Source organism: Gymnodraco acuticeps, unplaced genomic scaffold, assembly GCF_902827175.1.
Source record: "Gymnodraco acuticeps unplaced genomic scaffold, fGymAcu1.1, whole genome shotgun sequence".
NCBI lineage: Eukaryota > Metazoa > Chordata > Actinopteri > Perciformes > Bathydraconidae > Gymnodraco > Gymnodraco acuticeps.
This window is the reverse complement of record NW_022990271.1, coordinates 2757298-2778386: the sequence shown is the minus strand read 5'-3', so window position 1 is coordinate 2778386 and position 21089 is coordinate 2757298. Positions and strand designations below refer to the sequence as shown.

Below are 21089 nucleotides of genomic sequence, written 5' to 3'. Positions count from 1 at the left end.
TTGTGGAGAGAAAAACAAATGTGCATCGAGACTGGTCAGGAAATCACAACTCTTGTCAACAAAGATCAGCTGGCTCGTAACAAATATTACGTGGGCTCCATTATTGACATTGTGACTTTTCTCTCTACCAGCAATCTTCCTTTCCGAGGTGACCACGACTCTTTAGAGTGTATGTCCAAGTCTGGCAGTGGGTTATTTTTGTCATTGTTTGAGTATACCATCGAAAAGGACCCAGAACTCGCGAAAATTGCCCCCACCATTCCCAAAAATGCTTCCTACATAAGCCATGATATACAAAACGAAATAATTGACCTGATGAGCAAAGTTGTAACGGAGCATATTGTTGAGGAAATAGGCGACTCCTTTTACACTGTCAAAATGGATGGAACCCGAGACCCAACAGGCTGTGAAAACATTTCAATTGTACTGCGTTTTGTTGATGAGAACTATGTCATAAAAGAGAGGCTCTTGACAATCGCCACAGCAGTTGCAGGTGATGCAAAAACCCTCACACAGACACTCATTGATGAAATACGCAAAGCTGGCCTGAGCACAGACACAATTCTCAGCCAGGTATACGATGGAGCAAGTCTTATGTCGGGGAGACACGGTGGGGTTCAAAGACTCCTTCAAGATGAACTGGGCAGAGAAATCCCATATGTGCACTGCTTCAACCACCAGCTGCACTTGGTCGTTGTTCACGCCATGTCCGGTGAGAGAGCCATTGAGGATTTATTCAACATCTGTAATGTCCTCTACAAGTTCACACGAAAGCCCACCGTTGCTGCACATTACCAGGGAAACACGCTGAAGCGTTTACTCGAACAGCGCTGGACAGGGCACCTGGCCACTGTTCAGATTATTCTGAAATCTTTTCAGGATATAGTGGAACTACTACGACACGTTGAAAACTCTGCATCATTTCCAGTTGACTTGAGAATGGAGGCAGCAGACTTGCTGAGCAGAATGTTAAAGCCAAGCTTTAAATTCCACACCCAGATAATATGCAAGATATTGTCCCTGCTTGAGCCAGCTAACAGGATGATGCAGTCAGAGGAAATGGACCTTCAAACGGCAGTACAGCTTATCAACACTGCCAAAGAGTGTGTTGAGGCCCTGCGCACCGAAAAGGTGTTCACGGAGATGTGGAGTGAGTGCGCAGGAGATGATACTATCCATCCCGGTCCCACCAAGAGAAGGCGAACTCTTAACACAACTTTGGAGGATTATGTTGTTGAAGAGACAGTGGGAGTGGGAACACAAGAAAACCACCAGATGACAGAGAAACGGCGGCTGTTTTACAGCTGCATTGATGCAGTTACGGGAGAAATTGCGCGCCGCTTTGGAGAGCGAAACAGCGCATTCATGGAGGCTATTGCTTCACTCAACCCGGAAAGCAGCTTCTTCCTGGAGCCCGAAAAAGTGGAACCTTTGCTTAAACTGACTGGAACCACGCTCGTTGATGCTGAGTTCATTGTGGCCAAAAAGCTGATTCTGAAACACGTGGACAGCATCACACCACCAGAGGATGGGAAATGGACATTGAAAAACATACTTGGTCATCTCCACACGACGCTTGAGGCAATGCCAAGTGTTCTCCCCGCATTTAAGGTTTCACTTACCTTCGGAGCTTCGACAGCTTTATGTGAGAACTCTTTTTCCACACTGAAAAACGTTTTCAGTGAGCACCGAAGGAGCATGTCTCACACTCGGAAAGCAAATTTAATCCAACTTGGTTTAGAGAAGGACCTGACAAAAAAATGCAAGAATGAGTGGAAAGAGATGTTGCTGAGGAGGTTCCATTCATCTGGGAAACGTCGGCTACAGCTTTATTAGGCCCACCCTGAGTACATCGTGTAAGTATAAACAATCATATCACGATGTAGACTAAGCCGTTGTTTTCAAGCTTTAATGTGAACAAAATATTGGGTATTTTTCAGTGTGTTCTTTTCACTGTATGTTTGCCAATATATTTGTTATTTGTTATTTGTTTAATTCCACTTCTTTACGCCAAGAGACACACCTCTGCTTTAAAGTAGTTTGTGCAAACTGATGTTTAACATGTAATTTCCTCCTGATGCTCATCTTCTGAAATTAAAATACATTTGCATATTATATTTGTATATTTTCTGGCAGTATTCTGTTTTTTGCTGCATAACTAAAGCCGTCTGATATTCTATTACATCTTTAAATGTTAACAGCCTTGACTCAATACATTGTTTTTTCTTAGTACATTATGCAGCATTCTCACAGCTTTTTTCTGTAATGTAATTAAATGTTTTAAATTACTCATAGGTAATCCATCCATGGTGCTGAAGTAGCGTTATTTTTGTGCCTCTATCCTGAGCACATGTGTACATTTCCTATGCTCAAAAGGTTTCATTGCGTGCACAAACATAACGCCTAAATCTGTCTGCAACTATATAGGCTATGCACATATGTTACGTTAAAATGGGGTGGGGCCTGGTGGTCGTGGGGTGGGCCCGCCCTGATAAATGAAATGCCCGCCCACAGATGTATGTCTGCCGCCGGGTCTGACATGGCCCAACCAGTGGAGAAATACCCGGAAATGCCAAGCAAATGCTCTACCCCGACGGTCGGTTGTTATTGTCAATATTAATATAATAATTATTTATTTTTTAATAGTCACACTCAATTTCGCCGATTTTCTTGTTGCCCCAGCTGGTCGACACCTCTTTTAGCAGAAACAACGGCTACATTAATGTATTAAATTGATGTTAATCCATGTGTTTGTTTGGGGAATTAACGGACGTGACGTTGTGCGATTGCGTTGCCAGGCAACAGGTTCATGTTAATTGACAAACTCTTCAACTAGAACCGTAGTTATATTTAAAAACATTTTAGAAGGCCTCACAAAATACTTTAATATACATTTCAATGTGAAGGAATGTGTGTACAACAAAATACACCCGTCATAAGCAATACCGGAAACAGACGTAGGCAAGATCCTCAGCTCGCTGATTGGATGGTTTAGCCGCAATGCACGCTGGGAAATGGGGTTTATTCGATGTGAAATCCGAAAATAAAATAATACTTTATTCCGAATGTGCTTACTTTTCTATTCATCTTACGTCATCACATAATACACGGTTCGGCTGCATTAAAGCTGTCTTTGGCTCTTGTTTTCTGTAACAATGTAAATGTTTCCCCTGTGGGGACAGTGGGACTAATAAAGGTATTCTGATTCTGATCGCAAAAACCAAGCCAATACTATGCTGCGTTCATTGAGCTATGTGGAAGTGGGGAATGACAACGCTTAATTGCGGATACATAATTTCACATTCTAGCAGTTTATTGCTCTTATACCTTGATTGTTGCCAACTACGATGCTCAACAGCTCGCTTAACGGAACGCTGACAGTTTTGTTTACCACCAATCACGGGAGTATTGTATAGAAAGTGTTGAATTATATTTCTCGCGCTACCTAACATCCATGAAGGCAACATGACAGAGGGAGGCCTGTCTCTCAGGATGCCAAACTACTCTTTGGTAAGCCCCGTCCCCCAACGTTTGAAAGTAAACAAATATATATCTGAACGTGAAAAAATATCTGAAGGCGAAAAAAATTGTGAAACCTGAAAAAACAAGATTTGAAACCTGAACAAATTATTGTTTTGAATCTGAAAAGGTAAAATCTGCAACTGAAAAAAATAAGGATTAAAAATATCAAAATATGTATAATAGTGAAATGTGAAAATAAATATTTTATTCAAAAAAATTGCTGAACAAAAAATAATATTCAACCTGAACAATTATTTCAAATACTTATTTTTATTTTGAATACATCATTGTGTTCAGGATAGAAACGTGAACTTTCAAATTAATTGTATTTTTTTGAATGATCAAAACGTATGACCCTATAGCTCCATAGTTAGCAAGTTATACATATCAAATTGGTAAGGTGATATTTTATCAGGGCACTGTTTATTACTTTTGCTGTCCTTAAGTAACCAAATAAATCAATGGATGCATGCTGCATTTTATCACAAGAATGAGATACATAACAGGGGTCTTCAGTAACAAAAAGAGTGCGACTGTCCTCCTCACACATTAATCAAGAATGTGTTTGGTTTGAACACACAGCAAGAACATACTGCAGTTGTGATTGTGAATTAAAATTATCCCAGCAGCAATGAATGATCAAATCATCAAAGTGAAAACCACATTTTGACCACACATATAAATAAATATGAGTAACTTATCACGTTGTGTTCAGCCTTTGAACTGTCAATCAGTTTTGAAGATGTTTGCCTCGTCCTGTCATTTTGAACTGAGCCAAGGACGGGCGAAAGATGAGGAACAAGGTTTTTTCTTATTCCACATTATCATAGTTATACAAATTGCATTGCCCATTTACTGTTGAAATGAGTTCCTGACATCAGAAACAAGTGTTTTTCTGGTACATGTAATTGACCGTGTAGCTCTGTCAGCTATTTTTAGCCCCCCTGTTGCTCTGACAAGTATCCCCATAGACTCTCATCCAGCAGTGCTCCACTGACCTTGCTCAGCTCCATAGTGTGACAATACCTACCGACAATTGTCTATAGTGACAAAAATGAGGGACATCGGACTAAAACACACCTCATCATCTTAAATGAAGCCCCAGCTGTAGCCAGGATTATGAAGATATATCTTTTTGAAGCAGTTACTTGCAATTATCAATGTATGTCTTTCAGACATTAGTCCCACAGAGACAATCAATTTGAGCTTTTTGTCATGTTTTATCAAGCTGCTTTAATACTAAGTAATATCTCATGTTACTCCTCTTTGGATTGCAGTCTCAAACCAAAAAAGGCAAACATATATTACTGAGTTTTCTTTATTCAAACAGCAGTTTGGTGGTACTGTAGATTGCCCCAAATCATAACCATGCTAAACAATGTAGCTTTGCACCTGATCCTACTGGTGATTTAAAAAGGGATAATTTCAGTAAATTATAAGCATGTTTATTCCTTTTGTATCCTTTTATTTTGTTTGTATTCATTTCAGCCGTTCTGAGAATGAACACCTTATTTGCGTCATTGTGGTCATAAAAACATTAACAATGCTTTGTCATTGCTTTGTTCTTGTGCCTTCATATTACACATTAACTCCAGCAGGAGGGAGGTGTTCAAATGTTCACTTATCAGACACCTCTGCATGTGGCTAACTGCTCCGTGTGCCAAGCATTTGTCACCTTGAAAAACTGGCATCCAGTGGTGTGTGTGCTGATACATTCAGATTTTTTTAAGATAACAATCAATGTATTGTTTTAACATCAAAGTGCCTAAAACCACCACCTACAGCATTATCAACGCTCACAAGTTCTGGTTCTGAATTATGATTATATTACAATTAAAATACAACCACAGATGAGAAATTATCTGAGGATGAGTCTGTGTTTGAATGATATGTTATTTTTTTATGAAGGATTTGTGTTGTATATGAAATAGTGACAGGTTCTTCTTTCAGTTTCAAGTGAACAATAATGCCTCTAGTAGGCATAAAAGGCATGTTTCTGTTGCGTTGTTTTTTGACATCACACTTAAAATAAAAAGGTTGGAACACTGTCACAACTGAATCAGGGAATCTCAACTCAACATACTACGGACTATAAATCACAGTAAACCTCTTTTATCTTACCAAAGAGTAGATGGCAGATATCACATAATGATCTATGGCCCATTGAGCTTTTCTGTACTGAACAACATATTAAAACCATTAAAAGTTTGTAATAATTGTATTCTATTTTATGGGGGCAAAGACCATTTCAGTTGTAGGTAATACATTGGATATTTGTACTATATTGTGTTCACTGCTGTTAAAAATAGCTATTATGTGAGAACAAATACAATATCAGAATAATATAGCATTTTTTAAACTCTTGAATGGCAGTCTACTGTCTCTTAATTTAAGATGGATACAATATAAAAACATTATTTTGACAGAATTGTCAAAACATATGTGCAAACAAATTATAAAACTCACTTTGTTCAAAAAGAGAACACTTGAAAAGAGTTGAAATGTACATCATCTTTAATGTATTCTTTGAAATAGGTAATCATGAACCTTGTTTCAGCCTAAGTAAGGTTACCGGTTACCTAACCGCAGAAGATTATAAATCAATTTGTCTTGGCTTCGTTATTATTTAAGAAAGCAGACATGTTGTTTGGCAGATTATACCGTAAAAACAAGATAGTGACATACACTACAGATTTTAGAATCATAATAAAAAAAGTTTATTTTTGCTATGATGCCAACACTCAATAGGCGCGTTCACACCGCAGTACTTTTCCCACTTTAGTTCCGATATAGTTCCGAAATGTTGCGTTCACACCAAAAAAATCCAGAACTAAAATTAGTTCATCAGAACATTTTTACCCCCTTTTCCGTCCCTGCTAGAGAGCAGGTACTTTCGTGGGAGAAAAAGGTGCCTATGTCTGATTGGCTGGGCGGATTGCTTATGGCAACACAAAAGAAAACATGGGAGCGGTGGAGATGAGGAAGTGTCGGCGTTCTGGCGATTTACTCGGAAGGCTTCAGTAGAAGCTGCTGGGAGTCCCAGTAGCTTCTACTGAAGCCAGTCCCCAACTCCGGGGACTTCCGGCCGGGGACTTTGGGCGGCAGTATACGCCGTGAAGTGGTTTGCGGCCTGCCAGTAAACTCAAAGCAGAAGAAGAAGAAGTGACGTCAGCGGCTTCATTTGCCTAATCCACCCCCAGGAATTTATTCTGGTGTAAACGCGATCTGTACTTAGTTCATGCGAACTAAAGAGTTCTCATGAACTAAGTTCTGATGAACCTTTGTGGGAAAAGTACTGCGGTGTGAATGCGCCTATTATCAGCATACCATCCCTACCAATAAAAACATGATTTGTTCCCTCTTCACTTGTAGACTACATGATAAAAGATACATTATTGCATTATACATAATAATGTAAAAAGGCCCCAATTGCATGTGAGCAGCTTTAAATAAACTATAAAAAATCCTTTAGGCCTCAAGTCAAACATTAAAAAACCACAAACTATTAAACCCAACCACAATTTGAATCCATCAAGAAGGAAGCTTACATTACTTCATATTCTCACGTCATATGTATAAAAGTAAAATATTTCACAGGCTACTTAAAATGGTTAAACTCCCAGGTTGCCTTTCTCCTCTGGCAGCAGTTTTTCCTTCGCTGAGTCGGGAGGGACTCTTTGTGGAGTCTTCTTCATTTCTAGACTTTTGACCCAAGTGTAGGCTGAAGAGCCCACAAGAACCATCAAGTTGCTGGTCCACCACAGCAGGCTTTTACTGGAGGAGTTGTACACCACTGCAATGACAGTCTGAGCACAGGCCTTTGCTGTACCTGAGACATTGTGTGTGAGTGGACTGGTAAACTTGATCTGGAGGCCTGTGACGTAGCCGATAGCGAAACCAAACACTCCTCCGAGCGTCATCATGCCCCAAAACTTGAGGTCAGAAGAGTGGCTGAAGCTGGCCAGACTGCCCAACTCTCCGAACAACAGAATGAGCGGCAGGAAGAGGACGCAGGCGTTAATGTTGTTGTAGTAGGACAGTTTCCAGATGTTTCCTTCTACTGCTGGCATCACCTTTTTGGTGAAGATGGCGTTCAGAGAGACACATGCGCTGGCCAACACCCCGAAAAAGACGCCTGTCCAGGAGAGGTTCCCCGTCATGCCTTCCTGGTCCACACCAAGCCAGAATCCACCTGAGAAGCATGGACACAAGCAGGACTGTGAGAACACCATACACACAGACCTGTCGCGATAATCAATCAATTGACTTACCGTACGATAAATAAAAATGGACTCAATAACTTTTCTGAGCTCGATAAATTGCAGTTTACATGCGTGTTTGTTTACATAAGGATGTGACCAGCATTTTAGCCAGGCGCGCTGTGAGGGGCGGGGCTCACACACAGCCCATGACACAGCCAGGTCAGGACACTCCGCGTGCAGCAGTGTAGCAGCCAAATTAATAATATAGAGACAAGCAGGAGATAACGGGTGACTTACTCGAGGGGATTTTGAAGTTAAATGGAAGTGGTTGCAAAACCTAATACCACATCTCCGGTGTGGGAATATTTTGGATTTAAGCCAAATCAACGAGGCGAACCTACAGACTTGAATGGGCCGGGCAGTGTGTCACATTTGTTTAAAAAAGGTAGCAACTAAAGCTAGCAATACGACCAACCTTAAACTGCACTTGAAACACAACCTACCCATTCCGTTTTCCCAGCTGGGAGCAAACACGGCAGCTGGAGATGGAGAGCCCCCCACCTTCCTGACAGTTTGCAATCAAAGATGCATTTGCCCGACAATGCAAACATCTTGGTGTTCCTTGCTCGAAATCTTTGAAATACAGATTTGGATATGGCCTGTTGAGGCATCTGGGTCTTTATATGGACAGTGGACTCTACACTTGACTGTTGTTTTAAGGAGGGGTTTTTGTGTGTGCTCATATATATGCATATACATATATATATATATATATATTCATATACATATATATTCATATACATATATATATTCATATATATATATTCATATATATATATATTCATATACATATTCATATACATTCATATACATATTCATATATATATATATATATATATTCATATACATATATATATTCATATACACACATATATATATATATATATATATGAGAGAGAGAGAGCTCTGTTTTCCAGCCTGAGTCTATTTAATTGATTTTTTTGGTTGTGTGTGATTTTAATTAATGTGTTATAATTACATGTATTTGTTTTATTTATTATATATAATTTATATATTTGAATATGATTTCACATTTCATTTGCAATGTTGAATGTTCAATAAAAAGTTCTGTTTGAAAGGATGTACTTGAATTATTATTATATATTATCATTATGTCAGTGGTCTAAAATGGTCTTACAACGGTGCCGACAATATTATCGTTTATCGCAATAATTTACGGGGAAATGTATCGTCCAACAAAATTAATTATCATGACAGGCCTACATACACATAAAGCATTTTAACACTTGAACAGTCAAGTTGCTGAGTTTAAATCAGAAATATGCCAACATCTTTCATTCTAGTATTTTTTCAAGTCATACAAGTAATTAAATAGTATATCCAGATTTTTAATTAATATAGGTTTTGAATAGGGTTGTATCGAGTATCGAGTATTTCAAAGAGTAAGTATACAACTCTATCCACTTGTTCATTGTTTGGGCCCCATTTAAGTTTATAACAATACTTTGCTTAAAACTTTGTTGCAAAAGCTAAAAGTAGTAAAACAATGAGAGCAACTGTTTTCTGGGGTTGGTGTAGAAAAACTTGACTGGCTTGAGGATAATGCAGAAGATAGATTTCTGACACATCTACTAAGAAACTGTTTTATTTTTAGTTATTCAGCACATGTCAATAATAGTTTCCAAATTAGTCACCTTACTATTCATCTAGTATAGAGATACAACCCTGCGATATCATCCACACACCCTACGGGGGAAAAAACCGTTAACATACCTAGTATGACCCCGCAACACATTATGGCTTGAAGTGATGTGGTTTGTTTCAGGATGATGTACGACAACAGCACGTTAAACACTGTGCTGAGAGAACGACCGACCGTGTAGAAAGCCACTCCGACATGTTTCAGGCACAGGTTGTTGAAGGTGATCATGCCGATGAACACAATGGACAGTGGAAGGACCTCCCGGGACGTCTTCAAGTCAAATTTGACCGACGGGAAGTCGATGAGACCCGGGCACACTTTGGACAGCAGCTGCATGAGCCAGCACAGTCCCACAGTCACCAAACATTGGTAAAACGTGACAAACAATGGTGCGTCCAATTCTCGGTTGTCCAGCAGATAACTATTGAGAAACACCATTGTTATGGAGACAAACCAGTACAGTGCCACCACAGCTCCTATCCGGACAGCCCGGAGTATGAACGTCTCTCCATCGCCATCCGGGTTCATCGTTTCCGAGCCGGCTAGAGCCATCCTCAGGATACTGGACCGCTTCAGCTGAGTCCTGTTGTTCATGGTTAAAAATAGAGACACTGTGTAAAAACTGCAGCATTTACATAAGCTTATATGTAGCTACATGGTACAAACATGACGACTGTGTTCGGCTAACAGCAATAACAAAACGACTTCCGATTTAGATTTTCAGAATAAAAGCTCATCTACACAAATCCTAGCTCGAGCCAAACCAAATTATTCTTGGGTATGAGATATGTAATTCCAGTTAAAAATGACCATACGAAGTGAGACCAACTGTACAGCTTTTGAACAAAAATATATACAAAACCCCTGTCGTGCCTTTTCATGCACAGAAAAATTATGCATTCAAAACCATTCATACAATTTGCATTTAGACACCATGCAACTTGTATTTGTTATCGTGTTATATCACTGGGACAGTTCAGAAGTAGCATGGCAAATATGTTTTGACATGGCCCAGATCAGAATGCGTACCTTGTGTGTTGGCCCATCCATTTGTCTAATCTTTAAATCTTAAAATGCTTTGACTGAACTGTTTTTATCTTGAAAATAGATGCAAAGCCGGAAGTGTTTCCAAGCAGGACTTCCTCGTTTGAACTAACACATTTAAAGAGATAGTCATGGAAAGTGTCTTTGACTACATATTCCTAGTAGTGGCGTAGTTTAGTGTCCATATTGTTCTCGCTTTATTAATAAAAAGTGTTTATGAGCTGCTCTTGCTAATCAAAATAGTAATAATATTACATATGTTGTACGGTGCACTACGTTGCAAGTGTAACTCTATCGGTTGCATTTACCCTTTTATATCTAGAAGATATGTGTTTAGTTTTAAATATTACCTGACAAACATTGCTTTTTCTTGATTAGGCTATGTAGGCTATGTTTAATGTTTAAAAAAAAAAGGTTTTCATACCTTCAGTTGATGCTATAAATCCAGTATGCAGTGTCTATCAGGAAGTGTTCTGCCCTTTTAACGAGCTGTCCTTCCCCTCCTGCTCCAAGGCAACAACACAGGCTGCTTTTATATGACATGCATTTCCTGGTATAGACTTCACCAGACAGACATAGGCGGCGCGTGAGGCTCAGGTTTGGGAAGGCGATAACTTGTTTTACCTGACGCGGCCTGCCTCCGGCATCTATAGAAAATAGATCAACTCAGTGAAAGCACCACCTGCTGACCAATCAGAGCTCAGTGTGCAGAGTTTAAATCTATCAAGTCATATTACAGGATAAAGGAAATACAGTTTAAACTGCCGTAGCCTATGCAGAGAAGACGCCGACGTGTCGCACTTATCATTCATATCACCTCATCAATCAATCAATCACATCATCGATCATATCATATAGGCCTATCATATATTTCCTTATCCGAGTCAGCTTCTTGAGCCGTATCTGGCCGTGCAACACTCACAGTGTCACATACTGTATGCAGAAGTATTATTTTAAGCAACACAGGTTGACAAAACACAGATGTAGCCTAATTAAAGTCAGATCCACTCGTGTCTTAGACGGGGCCAGGGTTGGGAGGGTTATTTTGTAAATGTAATCAGTTACTGAATACATGGCTCTGAAAGTAATCCGAATACAGTTACAGTTAGGCTACGTGTTTAAAAAAAGTAACGTAATCAGATTACTTTTAGATTACTTTCTTTTTTCATCACATATGGGTATGTTTTGGTGAACAGGAGACACAAAAAGCAAAAGGAAACTGAACGTGTTTTTACTGTTTTAATGGCGTATCAAGAGCAGTGGCGTTGCGCAATATTTCGGGGCTCCCCCGCAGGTCGGACCATGGGGCCCCGCCCCCTCCCCTAAATCAATAATAGAGTGACATGGGATAGACATCGCGGCCACTTTTTTAAATGTTTATTTTTTCAGGCATCTTTTGTAAACAGTAGGCCTATAGGTCAGTAGGAACTTTCTGTATAGATACATCTGATTTAAACAGTATAGGGTCAGTAGGAACTTTCTGTATAATATACATCTGATTTAAACAGTAAGGTCAGTAGGAACTGTATAATAATATACATCTGATTGAAACATAATTGACAAATACAAACAAGTGGCTGTGTATTTTTTGTAACATGAAGGTATATTGTAGAACGTTATAGCCTATCATCATTGGAGTTCACACAACGGAACGGTTCACATAACATTCTGTATAAAAGAAAAGTAGCCTACAAAAAACAAGCAAATAAAACACATCCTATATAGGCTACAAAGAGGATGCAATCAGGAGCTGCTTTGTAGGCCTATTATTTTATACGAGCACGTCTCCTGGCATTCTTCTGCGCAAAGTCCTGTATAACAGTCTTTAAATCTATACTGCGCGCGCGTCGGCTCTCAATACTAAGGACTGCTAACCCAGACAGTCTCTCTTGCGACATTGTGCTCCTCAAATATGTCTTTATTAATTTAAGTTTTGAGAAAGATCTCTCAGCACTGGCAACAGTCACGGGTATAGTTAAAAACAATTTCAGTGCTGTGGCAACATCGGGGATACTTGGCAAAATGGACTGATTTTCAATGAGCAGGGTTTGTGCAAGGTCTTTGATTGTTCCACGCTCAATTTTCTTTATAGTAGGCCTAAGAGCATTACGGAGGGACAGGATCTGGAAAGGAAACTCGGCTGACAGGTCGTCTTTATACTGGCCTGATAAAGCACTTGCGGACTCAGACAGATCCTTGTCTGTTGCGCGCAAAAGTTCGCGGGGAAGCAGAAAAGAAAATCGCTGTGTAACTTCACTCATTCCAACAAATCGATTTTTGAGTTGGGCAACGACAATATCGATATTTGCGTAAAATACCGCCACTCTAAAATGCTCCCCTGGGTCTTGGAGCCGCTGGTCCTCGCAAAGCTCTGAAAAGTGCCTCTTTGTGCGCCTTGCGCGTCTGTCTTTGAAGAGACTGTGGACACCCCATGAGGATGCCAGGTCTTGCGCGTGCGCTTTTAAGCCATCAAACTCTCCTCGGAGTTGGGCAAGTGTATCGGTTGCGTTACCAAGCATTGCTGTCGCCTGTAAGAGGTCCACGTCTTTGCGCTGGAGAGCTTGGGACACAATGTTGACTGTTTCAAGGACCTTGCCCTGTATTACAGTCATTACAACAAACTCAAAGCTCTCCATGGCCTTTTTCAAGCCAGTCGCCTCGGCACGTTCCTCGCTTTTTTTGGAGAGCAAGTCTATCTTAGTTAGCGCTTGCATAATGTCAGCATAACGGAACTGCAATGATTGGACGGCGTCTTGTCTTGATGCCCATCGTGTCGGGCATAGTCTCTTCAGTGTAGGCTGGCCAGCCTTGGGCACTGAGAGGTGTGTTTCCAAAAGCTCCCAACGTTTGATGCTTCCACTAAAGAATACATATAGCCTTTCAACAGTGTCGTAGAAGTCTTTTATCTCAGGTATATTTTGGCATGCGTCATTGAGTACAAGGTTTAAATTGTGCGCAGCACAATGAATGTACACTGCGTTGGGCTCTTTATCCCTTATGCGTTTTTGTACACCGGAGTAGACGCCACTCATATTGCTAGCCCCGTCATATCCTTGTCCGCGGCACTTCCCAAGTAGTATCCCCTTTCTCTCCATCGATTCGAGAATTTCTCTCTCTAGACCTGCAGCAGTTTGGTCTGTGACTGCATGGAAGCCCAAAAAACTTTCGTTTATTTTCACCTCTGTAGGGTTTCCATTTTCATCATTTGCTATAGTAACATATCTGAACACTTGACTCAGTTGGTCTACTTTTGAAATGTCCTGGGTAGTATCCATTATAATCGAATATAATTCTGCATTCTGTATGTCTGTAATGATTGTGTCCTGCACTTTTTTCGATAGCAATGAAATTATTTCGTTTTGAGTTTGAGGACTTAGGTAGTTCACCTTCTTTTTGCTTTCAATAAACCTTTGCAGAACTGGATCATAACGCGCCATAAGTTATATGGTAGATAAGAAATTACCATTATCTATATCACCTATTTTCTCTCTGTGACCCCGGAAAGCAGAGTTGCGAGAGGCCAGTGTTAGTGTAACATCAGTTATTCTGGTTAGGACCTCGGTCCAAAACCCCACCTCTCTCTTAAACTCAGATGATATTTGCGCGTCAATGGTCAGATTATTTTTCCACGTATCATACACGACACATGCTGCCAAATGAGAGCGAGAGAATTCGTGTTCCTTAATCTTTTTAGAGAGACCCTGCCAATCATTTATTCCTATTCTCCACGCTTGGTGGAGGTGATGGGCAGACGGTCTGTCACCGAACAGCCAGCACTGCTCACAGTACACCCGGTCCATAGATGGCGAGTAACATAGCCACTTTCGTGGAATTCTACATCCAATTTTGGATGTTTTGTTATAGAACTCTTTTGAAAAGCACCTTCCCTTCCCATCCCTTTTGAATGGCCCTTCAGGCTTGCATGGCCCGTTATTCAGAATGTACCGTTTAACATCATCGTCTTCTAAATCTACAGGGAATTTCCCCCTATCAGTAGGGTATTCAGTCACAGAGTTGTCGCTGGCCAACGTGTCCCTGGGGTGGGTGGGAGCTGCTGTCACTGTCGGGGCACGGCTAGCTGGCTGGGCAACCTTGGCTATGTCTGAACTGGCCTCGGAGGGGGCACAGCTGACTTCTTGCTGACCTGCAAAAAGGAACGGATTATATTGCAATTCCAATGTAACCTGTAGCATACTGACTCGTACTGTTTATGGCGATTGGCGAATAAAACTTTCTATTATTCTAACCTGTCTCGAAGCGTGAGGCACGACTAGCTGGCTCGGCTGTAACGGGGCTGCTGGGGTCTGTGGGGGCACGGCTAGCTGGCTGGGCAGCCTTGTCTATGCCTATGTCTGAACTGGCCTCGGAGGGGGCACAGCTGACTTCTTGCTGACCTGCAAAAATGAACGGATTAGATTCCAATTCCAATGTAACCTGTAGCATACTGGTTATGGCGAATAAAACTTTATATTATTCTAATGTCTACCTGTCTCGAAGCGCGAGGCACGACTAGCTGGCTCGGCTGTAACGGGGCTGCTGGGCTGTCTGCCTGGACTCGGAGCTGACGGCCGGGGGCCGGGGGGGGGTTGCTAGCGGTCTATCTGCAGTAACGTTAGAGTCTACGTCTACCTTTGCTGCCTGCCGGAACAATGACGTTATTTTAGGTAGTTTTGCCCTCTCCTGTTCGGCTTTCGCTCTCATTTTGCTTTTCTGAGCACCGCTTGGGTAGTGGCGCTTCATTTTTCATGTTTACCGGCAACGCAACTAATGAACGTTATTTATATGAGCAATGCTTCCCGCTTTGTTTTGAACACTGCCCAGCCTGCCAATGAACATTAGTTATCAGCCGGCTAGCCCTATCGCAGATGAACAAATAATTATAATGATACACTGTTGTACTACTACAGGCAGCGTACACATGACGTAGCAACATAGCAGGGAGGGGGGGGGCCCCGCCCTCTGCACCCTGTTCCCGCGTTACGAAATCTAAGAGGATAGCCTACAGTGGGGGCGGGGCCCCCTAAGCTCCGGGGCTCCCCCGCACCGCGGGGGGTGCGGGGGCCTCCGCTACGCCACTGATCAAGAGCACAACTGAAACATAACATCTGAAACGATGTAACAACATAATACACTTTCTGAGGATGCAGCTTGGGATGTGAGGAGTGAGGGACACGGTTTAGAACGGGCGTGTCGCCTTCTGTCCTGCCAGTGTTGGCAGGACATGAATTAAAATGTCGAACTCGGACTTCATTTTAAGGACATTTCGGCCAGGGGTGTAGAGCTATATTTGTTTAAGCACCGGATTGGCAAAACAGGAGACTCTGTGCACCAGTCTGCCTTGATCTATGAATTAATGTCCGTGACACTGCTGCCCACAGCTGTTTTATAGAAGGAAAACTTCCTTCACTTCATGACATCTCTGCAGCACCAGGGGGGTATACTACGAATCTAGTTCAACCTATCCTGGATATGTTTTGAGTTATCCGGTTGACTTTATCCAAAACAAAGCCGCTCTCGCTAAATTGTCCTACAACGCTGGCTATCAACTCGTTCGCTCAAGCCAGCCGTGTCCTATCTAGTTAGGTGCGCGTTCACATAAAAGGGGTGGTATCTGGAGCATTCGACCAATCACAAACATGGAGAAGCGTACTGACAGCGCAGTGTCATACTTCCTGAATGAAAAGTCAACTATAATATTAGACATATGAAGAAGTTAAACCTTAAACATCCATGACTTAAACACTTTATCCAGGATAAAAGCCACATAGCTGCACCTGCAAGGTGAATACAGCTGGTAAAAGAAAAAGTGTTTGAATGGCTACATTAACAGGTTTATGATATCACTAAGACACGAGTGGATCTGACTTTAATTACATTTGACTCGAGTGTTTCGTCAACTTAATGTGTTGCTTAAAATAATACTTATGCATAGAGTATGTGACACTGTGAGTGTTGCATGGCCAGATACGGCTCAGCTGACTCAGATAAGGAAATATATAATACATTATGATGTGATATGAATGATAATGGGACACATCGACGTCTGCACTCACAGTGCCGCTGACTGTAGGCTACGTAATGTTACTTTGATCCGGCTACTTAGCCTATGTTGTGGCAGATATTTAATTAAGCTTTCTTAACATAGCCTAATAGTATAATAGTTATAATAGTCAGATTGCTCTGAAGATGGGAGGTGATGTTCTATTCATTTTCACGTTCACACAGTCGGTGATTTTGGCCGGCCGTCTTTCCTGCAACGGCAGTGTAAACTGTATTTCCTCCACACACTGAGCTCTGATTGGTCAGCAGGCGTGGTGCTTTCGCTGAGTTGATCTCTTATCCTGGAACCTATCCTGCTTCGGAGCACAGACCAGGTTCCAGGACAGGCGCGCCGGATTCATTTTAGAAGTGGGGGGGGCCAAAAAAGTGCGTGTGTATGGCCCAATCCCAAACCACGCCCTACACCTACACACTCCCCCTCCGTGACGGAGTGAACTCCGTGTGACACATGAGGCTCCCTCCTGTCAGATGGAGGGAGTAAATACAGCAGCAAGCTTTGGGACGGCCTCCCCTCTCTCCGGCAGAAACAGGAAATGCCGTAACTGTATGTAACAACGGTTTCAAATCAGCATCTCTTTGACAAAAAATGTAAATTAATAACTCAAATAAAACTCCAAACATCTTTAATTGTGTTAGCCTACTTTTTTGTAAAGCTCTTTTAGTTTTAAACCTGATGTTTATAAGCTTCTTAGTTTGTGCAACAGTCTGTAAATATACACAACTTTATAATAAAATGCACACATTTAGCCTACCTTTTTCTAGACTAAACACAGGTGATCCTAAGTTAAAAAAATATGAGGTTATCATGAGGTTGTTAACATCGCAATTTATCAGTGGATGTTTGCTGGAAGCCTGGAACTACTTGTAAACAGCGTGTTTCTTGACAGACACACACAGCGTTGAGACCGGTCAGGTAGCCTATGGCTACAGGTAATGCAATTCATGACACTTATTTCAAGAAATTCAAGAAATGGACATAAATTATTTATTTAACCGAACCAAACAACACTTTTTGTGAAAAGAACGTAGGCCATAACAAGCTTGTTAATAACACAAGCTGTGATGTCGTGTAATTAAAATCACATGACTAAAATGTCCAATAACAGATGAGGGTGGAGCAACCTTCAAACAAATGTCCCACAATACATAGGGTAAAGCAAAACAAAAATCCCCACGTGACTAAATCTAGCCTACTTAATCTTTCTACATTTTGCCAAAGTAAACCTCCCTTCGCTCACTGGCAAAGCAGAAACTCCGGAGCACTTGTTTGAGGTCCAGGTCGTCGGTCAAATCTTTGTGGATGTGGAGGAAGAGAAGGTGATTTAAGCGGCGCTAGTTGAACGAAGGAAGGTCTTCAACCGACGGAGGCTGGAGAAGCTCCGCTCAGCTGTTGCATTGGACATCGGCACAGTCAAATACAGCCATAGAAGCTTGTCCACTTCACTGAAGAGGGATTGCGTGCCTCGTCCCTGTGCCGCCAGCATGTCCGCGATTGTGGCCACCCCTTAACAAATAAAGTAAACAACGTAACAAATAAACAAATCTAAGCTTTTTTATTGGTTGTAATTTACATGGATACATTTGAATGGTGTGACAATGTCCTATTTGATTGGGTTAAAATGTAGCCTACATATTCTTCCTGTTATGTCTGCCTGCTTTATTTTACCTTATGCAAAGTGACCTGCTCTATCGAAATCAGTCGCATTGACCCGAAGACACATTTTGAGTTGTATAGCCTACACTGTTGGAAAGAGGAGATTCCGAGCTTTCTGATTATATCAGGATTGTTTTTGTACTCCAAATATTAAGCAAAATAGGCTATGTCACATTAGCCTATTTTGCTAATGACTAGAGTCATCATTTTGAGAAAAAGCCCTTCAAAGTGTCCTCTTCTCTGGATCGATCTGATTGATTATTAGCGGAGCAAATGATCAAAATACTACGGAGGGAAGATATTTTCGTTTGGATTACTGGTCTGGGGGAAGCTCGCGAGTGTGTGTGTGTTTGTGTATTTTGTGTACACCGGCTGTTGTTATGCCTGCTGTGACGTTAAGTTACTCCGTTCTCCGCTTGTAATTATGCCGTTACAAGCTTCAAAGCTGTATTTATCATCTGAATTTGCCGAAACAAGTATAATATTCTGAAAGCCAAGACTTTGTTTATTTGAAATCAGATAAAAACAAACTGTAACGGACCCTGCCGTCTATGATTATATGCCTTACATTCATAACTTCAGTGGGAGGGAGGGGGAGCGGCGCTGAGGAACAGCAGAGTGGCGAGTGAGAGCTGTCATCTTCCCTTTACAAGCTTAAAAAATGCCTGTAGCTAATGAGATTGAATATAACAATACAAAATAACAAAATATAGCCTACACAGATCAGATGGCGTTCTTTTTAGATGCGACTTTAGAGTAGAGGGGAATTATTGAAACGGGATTTGTACAGTGTTCCGTGCCGTGTGTGTTTGTATATTTTTGCATTTGTGTGTGTATTGTGTTTGTTTCCCGGGGAAATTTAAACACTCACGAGAAACACCGGCTGTTGTTATGCCTGCAGTGACGTAAAGTTACTCCGTTCTCCGCTTGTAATTATGCCGTTACAAGCTTCAAAGTTGTATTTATCATCTGAATTTCCCGAAACAAGTTTAATATTCTGAAAGACAAGACTTTGTTTATTTCAAATCAGATGAAAACAAACTGTAACGGACCCTGCCGTGTTATCTGATTACTATGCCTTACATTCATAACTTCAGCGGGAGGGAGGGGAAGCGGCGCTGTGGAAGAGCAGAGTGGCACGTAAGAGGCGAGCTGTCATCTTCCCTTTACAAGCTTCAAAAATGCCTGTAGCTAATGAGATTGAATATAACAATCAAAAATAACAAAATATACACAGCTAGATCAGATCGCGTTTTAGATGTGACTTTAGAGTAGAGGGGAATTATTGAAACGGGATTTGTACACGGCATCTGCCGCTGAGAAAATGTGGGGCAGGGCTGCTTCGTAGTATAGGCCTACCCCCCAGGAGGCAGCGGGAGGGTTAACTCAGCCTCTGAGAAGACGAGCGTGCAGTGCCTTTCACGCACCACCTTCGCTGTGTTTACCTTCAGAATCATTAGAAAGGCTAAAGAGCGACCGCAGGCTGATGTGTTTTAACCACACACACCTTTACACGCACACGACTTAAACGCAGACTTTTGTTCCTCCATGTTTCGTTGTTATTGTTTCACTGAGTGGACCCGCCCCTTTTTTTTCAAACGCTCCCTTTTTTTGGTCCATCTGCGGCGGTAAAAGTGTTTGTGCGCTGTGATGATTCGGCTGTACCTTTAGTAATGAATATTAAATGTTGTGAGGAAATCTTTCCACCAATAATTCCAATAAGTAATCCAAAATGTATTCACTTCAGGTTTACGAAAGTAACTGTAATCAGATTACTCGTTTTTCAAATGTAACGCGAGCTGAATACAGTTTGATTTTTATATTCTGATTACGTAACGCCGTTACATGTATTCCGTTATAACCCAACCCTGGACGGGGCAGTGATATCAGTGACAGTGACGCTTTCAAACACTCTGTAGTTTATTTATTTTTTAACCATTTGTTCTGTATTCACCTTTCAGGTGCAACTATGTGGCTTGTATCCTGGATTATATGTTTAAGTCATGGATGTTTAAAGTTCATATTTGTCTAATATTAGTTTACTTTTCATTAATGAAGTATGACGCTGCGCTGTCAGTACACTTGTCCCTGTTTGTGATTGGTCAATTGTTGCTAACCCCGCCCCTTTCACGTGAACGCGCTCTCAGCTGGAGAGAGAAACCCTGGCTTGATTTACCAAGTTGATAACCAGCGTCGTAGGACCGCTTAGCGAGATCTCGTTTGTTAGGGTTAGTTAAGGTAACTCACCGCGGTGAATTTAGTTTTAGGTTGGATATTCGACGGACATTCGCGGACCCGCCAGCAGCGTCAGTTTCCCCTGCTGCTGTGTGTATTACGACGGGGAGATCTTCTCCGCGAAACGAGGCTTTCACTTAGGGACCATCAACAAATGACTTTTCAATTACACAAGAACATTTTTCTTTTTAATAAATCGACAGCTTCCCGATTGAGTGAATGTGAAGCAAATCCACGCTAGAGCATGCATTTGTTGAACACACCTCTCTTTATTGCATTTTAATACTTTAAATATTTTATATTAATAATTTGATGGAAAAATGTGCTTATTTCTTCAATACCTTCCAGGTCATGTGACCGATTCACTCAAAATCAATGTTGGGTCAAAGAACTACACTGGCTGCATAGGACACACCTCTTTTTATTGCATTTTAATACTTTAAATATTTTATATTAATATTTTGATGGAAAAAATAGCTTATTTCTTCAATACCTTCCAGGTCATGTGACCGATTTACTCAAAATCAATGTTGGGTCAAAGAACTACACTGGCTGCATAGGACACACCTCTTTTTATTGTATTTTAACACTCTAAATATTTTATATTAATATTTTGATGGAAAAATGAGCCTATTTCTTCAATACCTTC

The 21089-nt window shown here is 41.2% G+C and overlaps 2 protein-coding genes across 3 annotated transcripts; both read right to left on the bottom strand.

The window, feature by feature from the left end:
• Window positions 1–6744: 6744 nt before the first annotated feature.
• slc35c1 (solute carrier family 35 member C1) lies at window positions 6745–11070 on the bottom strand. 2 transcript variants are annotated; one of them, XM_034221228.1, is made up of 3 exons: window positions 10916–11070; window positions 9519–10030; window positions 6746–7714 (listed from the first exon to the last, which is right to left on the bottom strand). In XM_034221228.1, the coding sequence occupies exons 2-3, from the start codon at window positions 9997–9999 to the stop codon at window positions 7134–7136; spliced, it is 1062 nt and encodes a 353-aa protein (XP_034077119.1). In that variant the 5' UTR covers window positions 10000–10030; window positions 10916–11070; the 3' UTR covers window positions 6746–7133. The 2 variants fall into 2 exon arrangements, with proteins under 2 accessions (XP_034077118.1, XP_034077119.1); XM_034221227.1 differs by lacking the exon at window positions 10916–11070 and having other exon boundaries at window positions 6745–7714; window positions 9519–10160.
• A 2731-nt stretch (window positions 11071–13801) lies between these two features.
• LOC117549372 (zinc finger MYM-type protein 5-like) lies at window positions 13802–15067 on the bottom strand. Its single transcript, XM_034221229.1, has 2 exons — window positions 14739–15067; window positions 13802–14635 (listed from the first exon to the last, which is right to left on the bottom strand). Exons 1-2 carry the CDS (start codon window positions 14932–14934, stop codon window positions 13932–13934), a joined length of 900 nt encoding a protein of 299 aa, XP_034077120.1. The 5' UTR covers window positions 14935–15067; the 3' UTR covers window positions 13802–13931.
• Between the last annotated feature and the right edge of the window lie 6022 nt (window positions 15068–21089).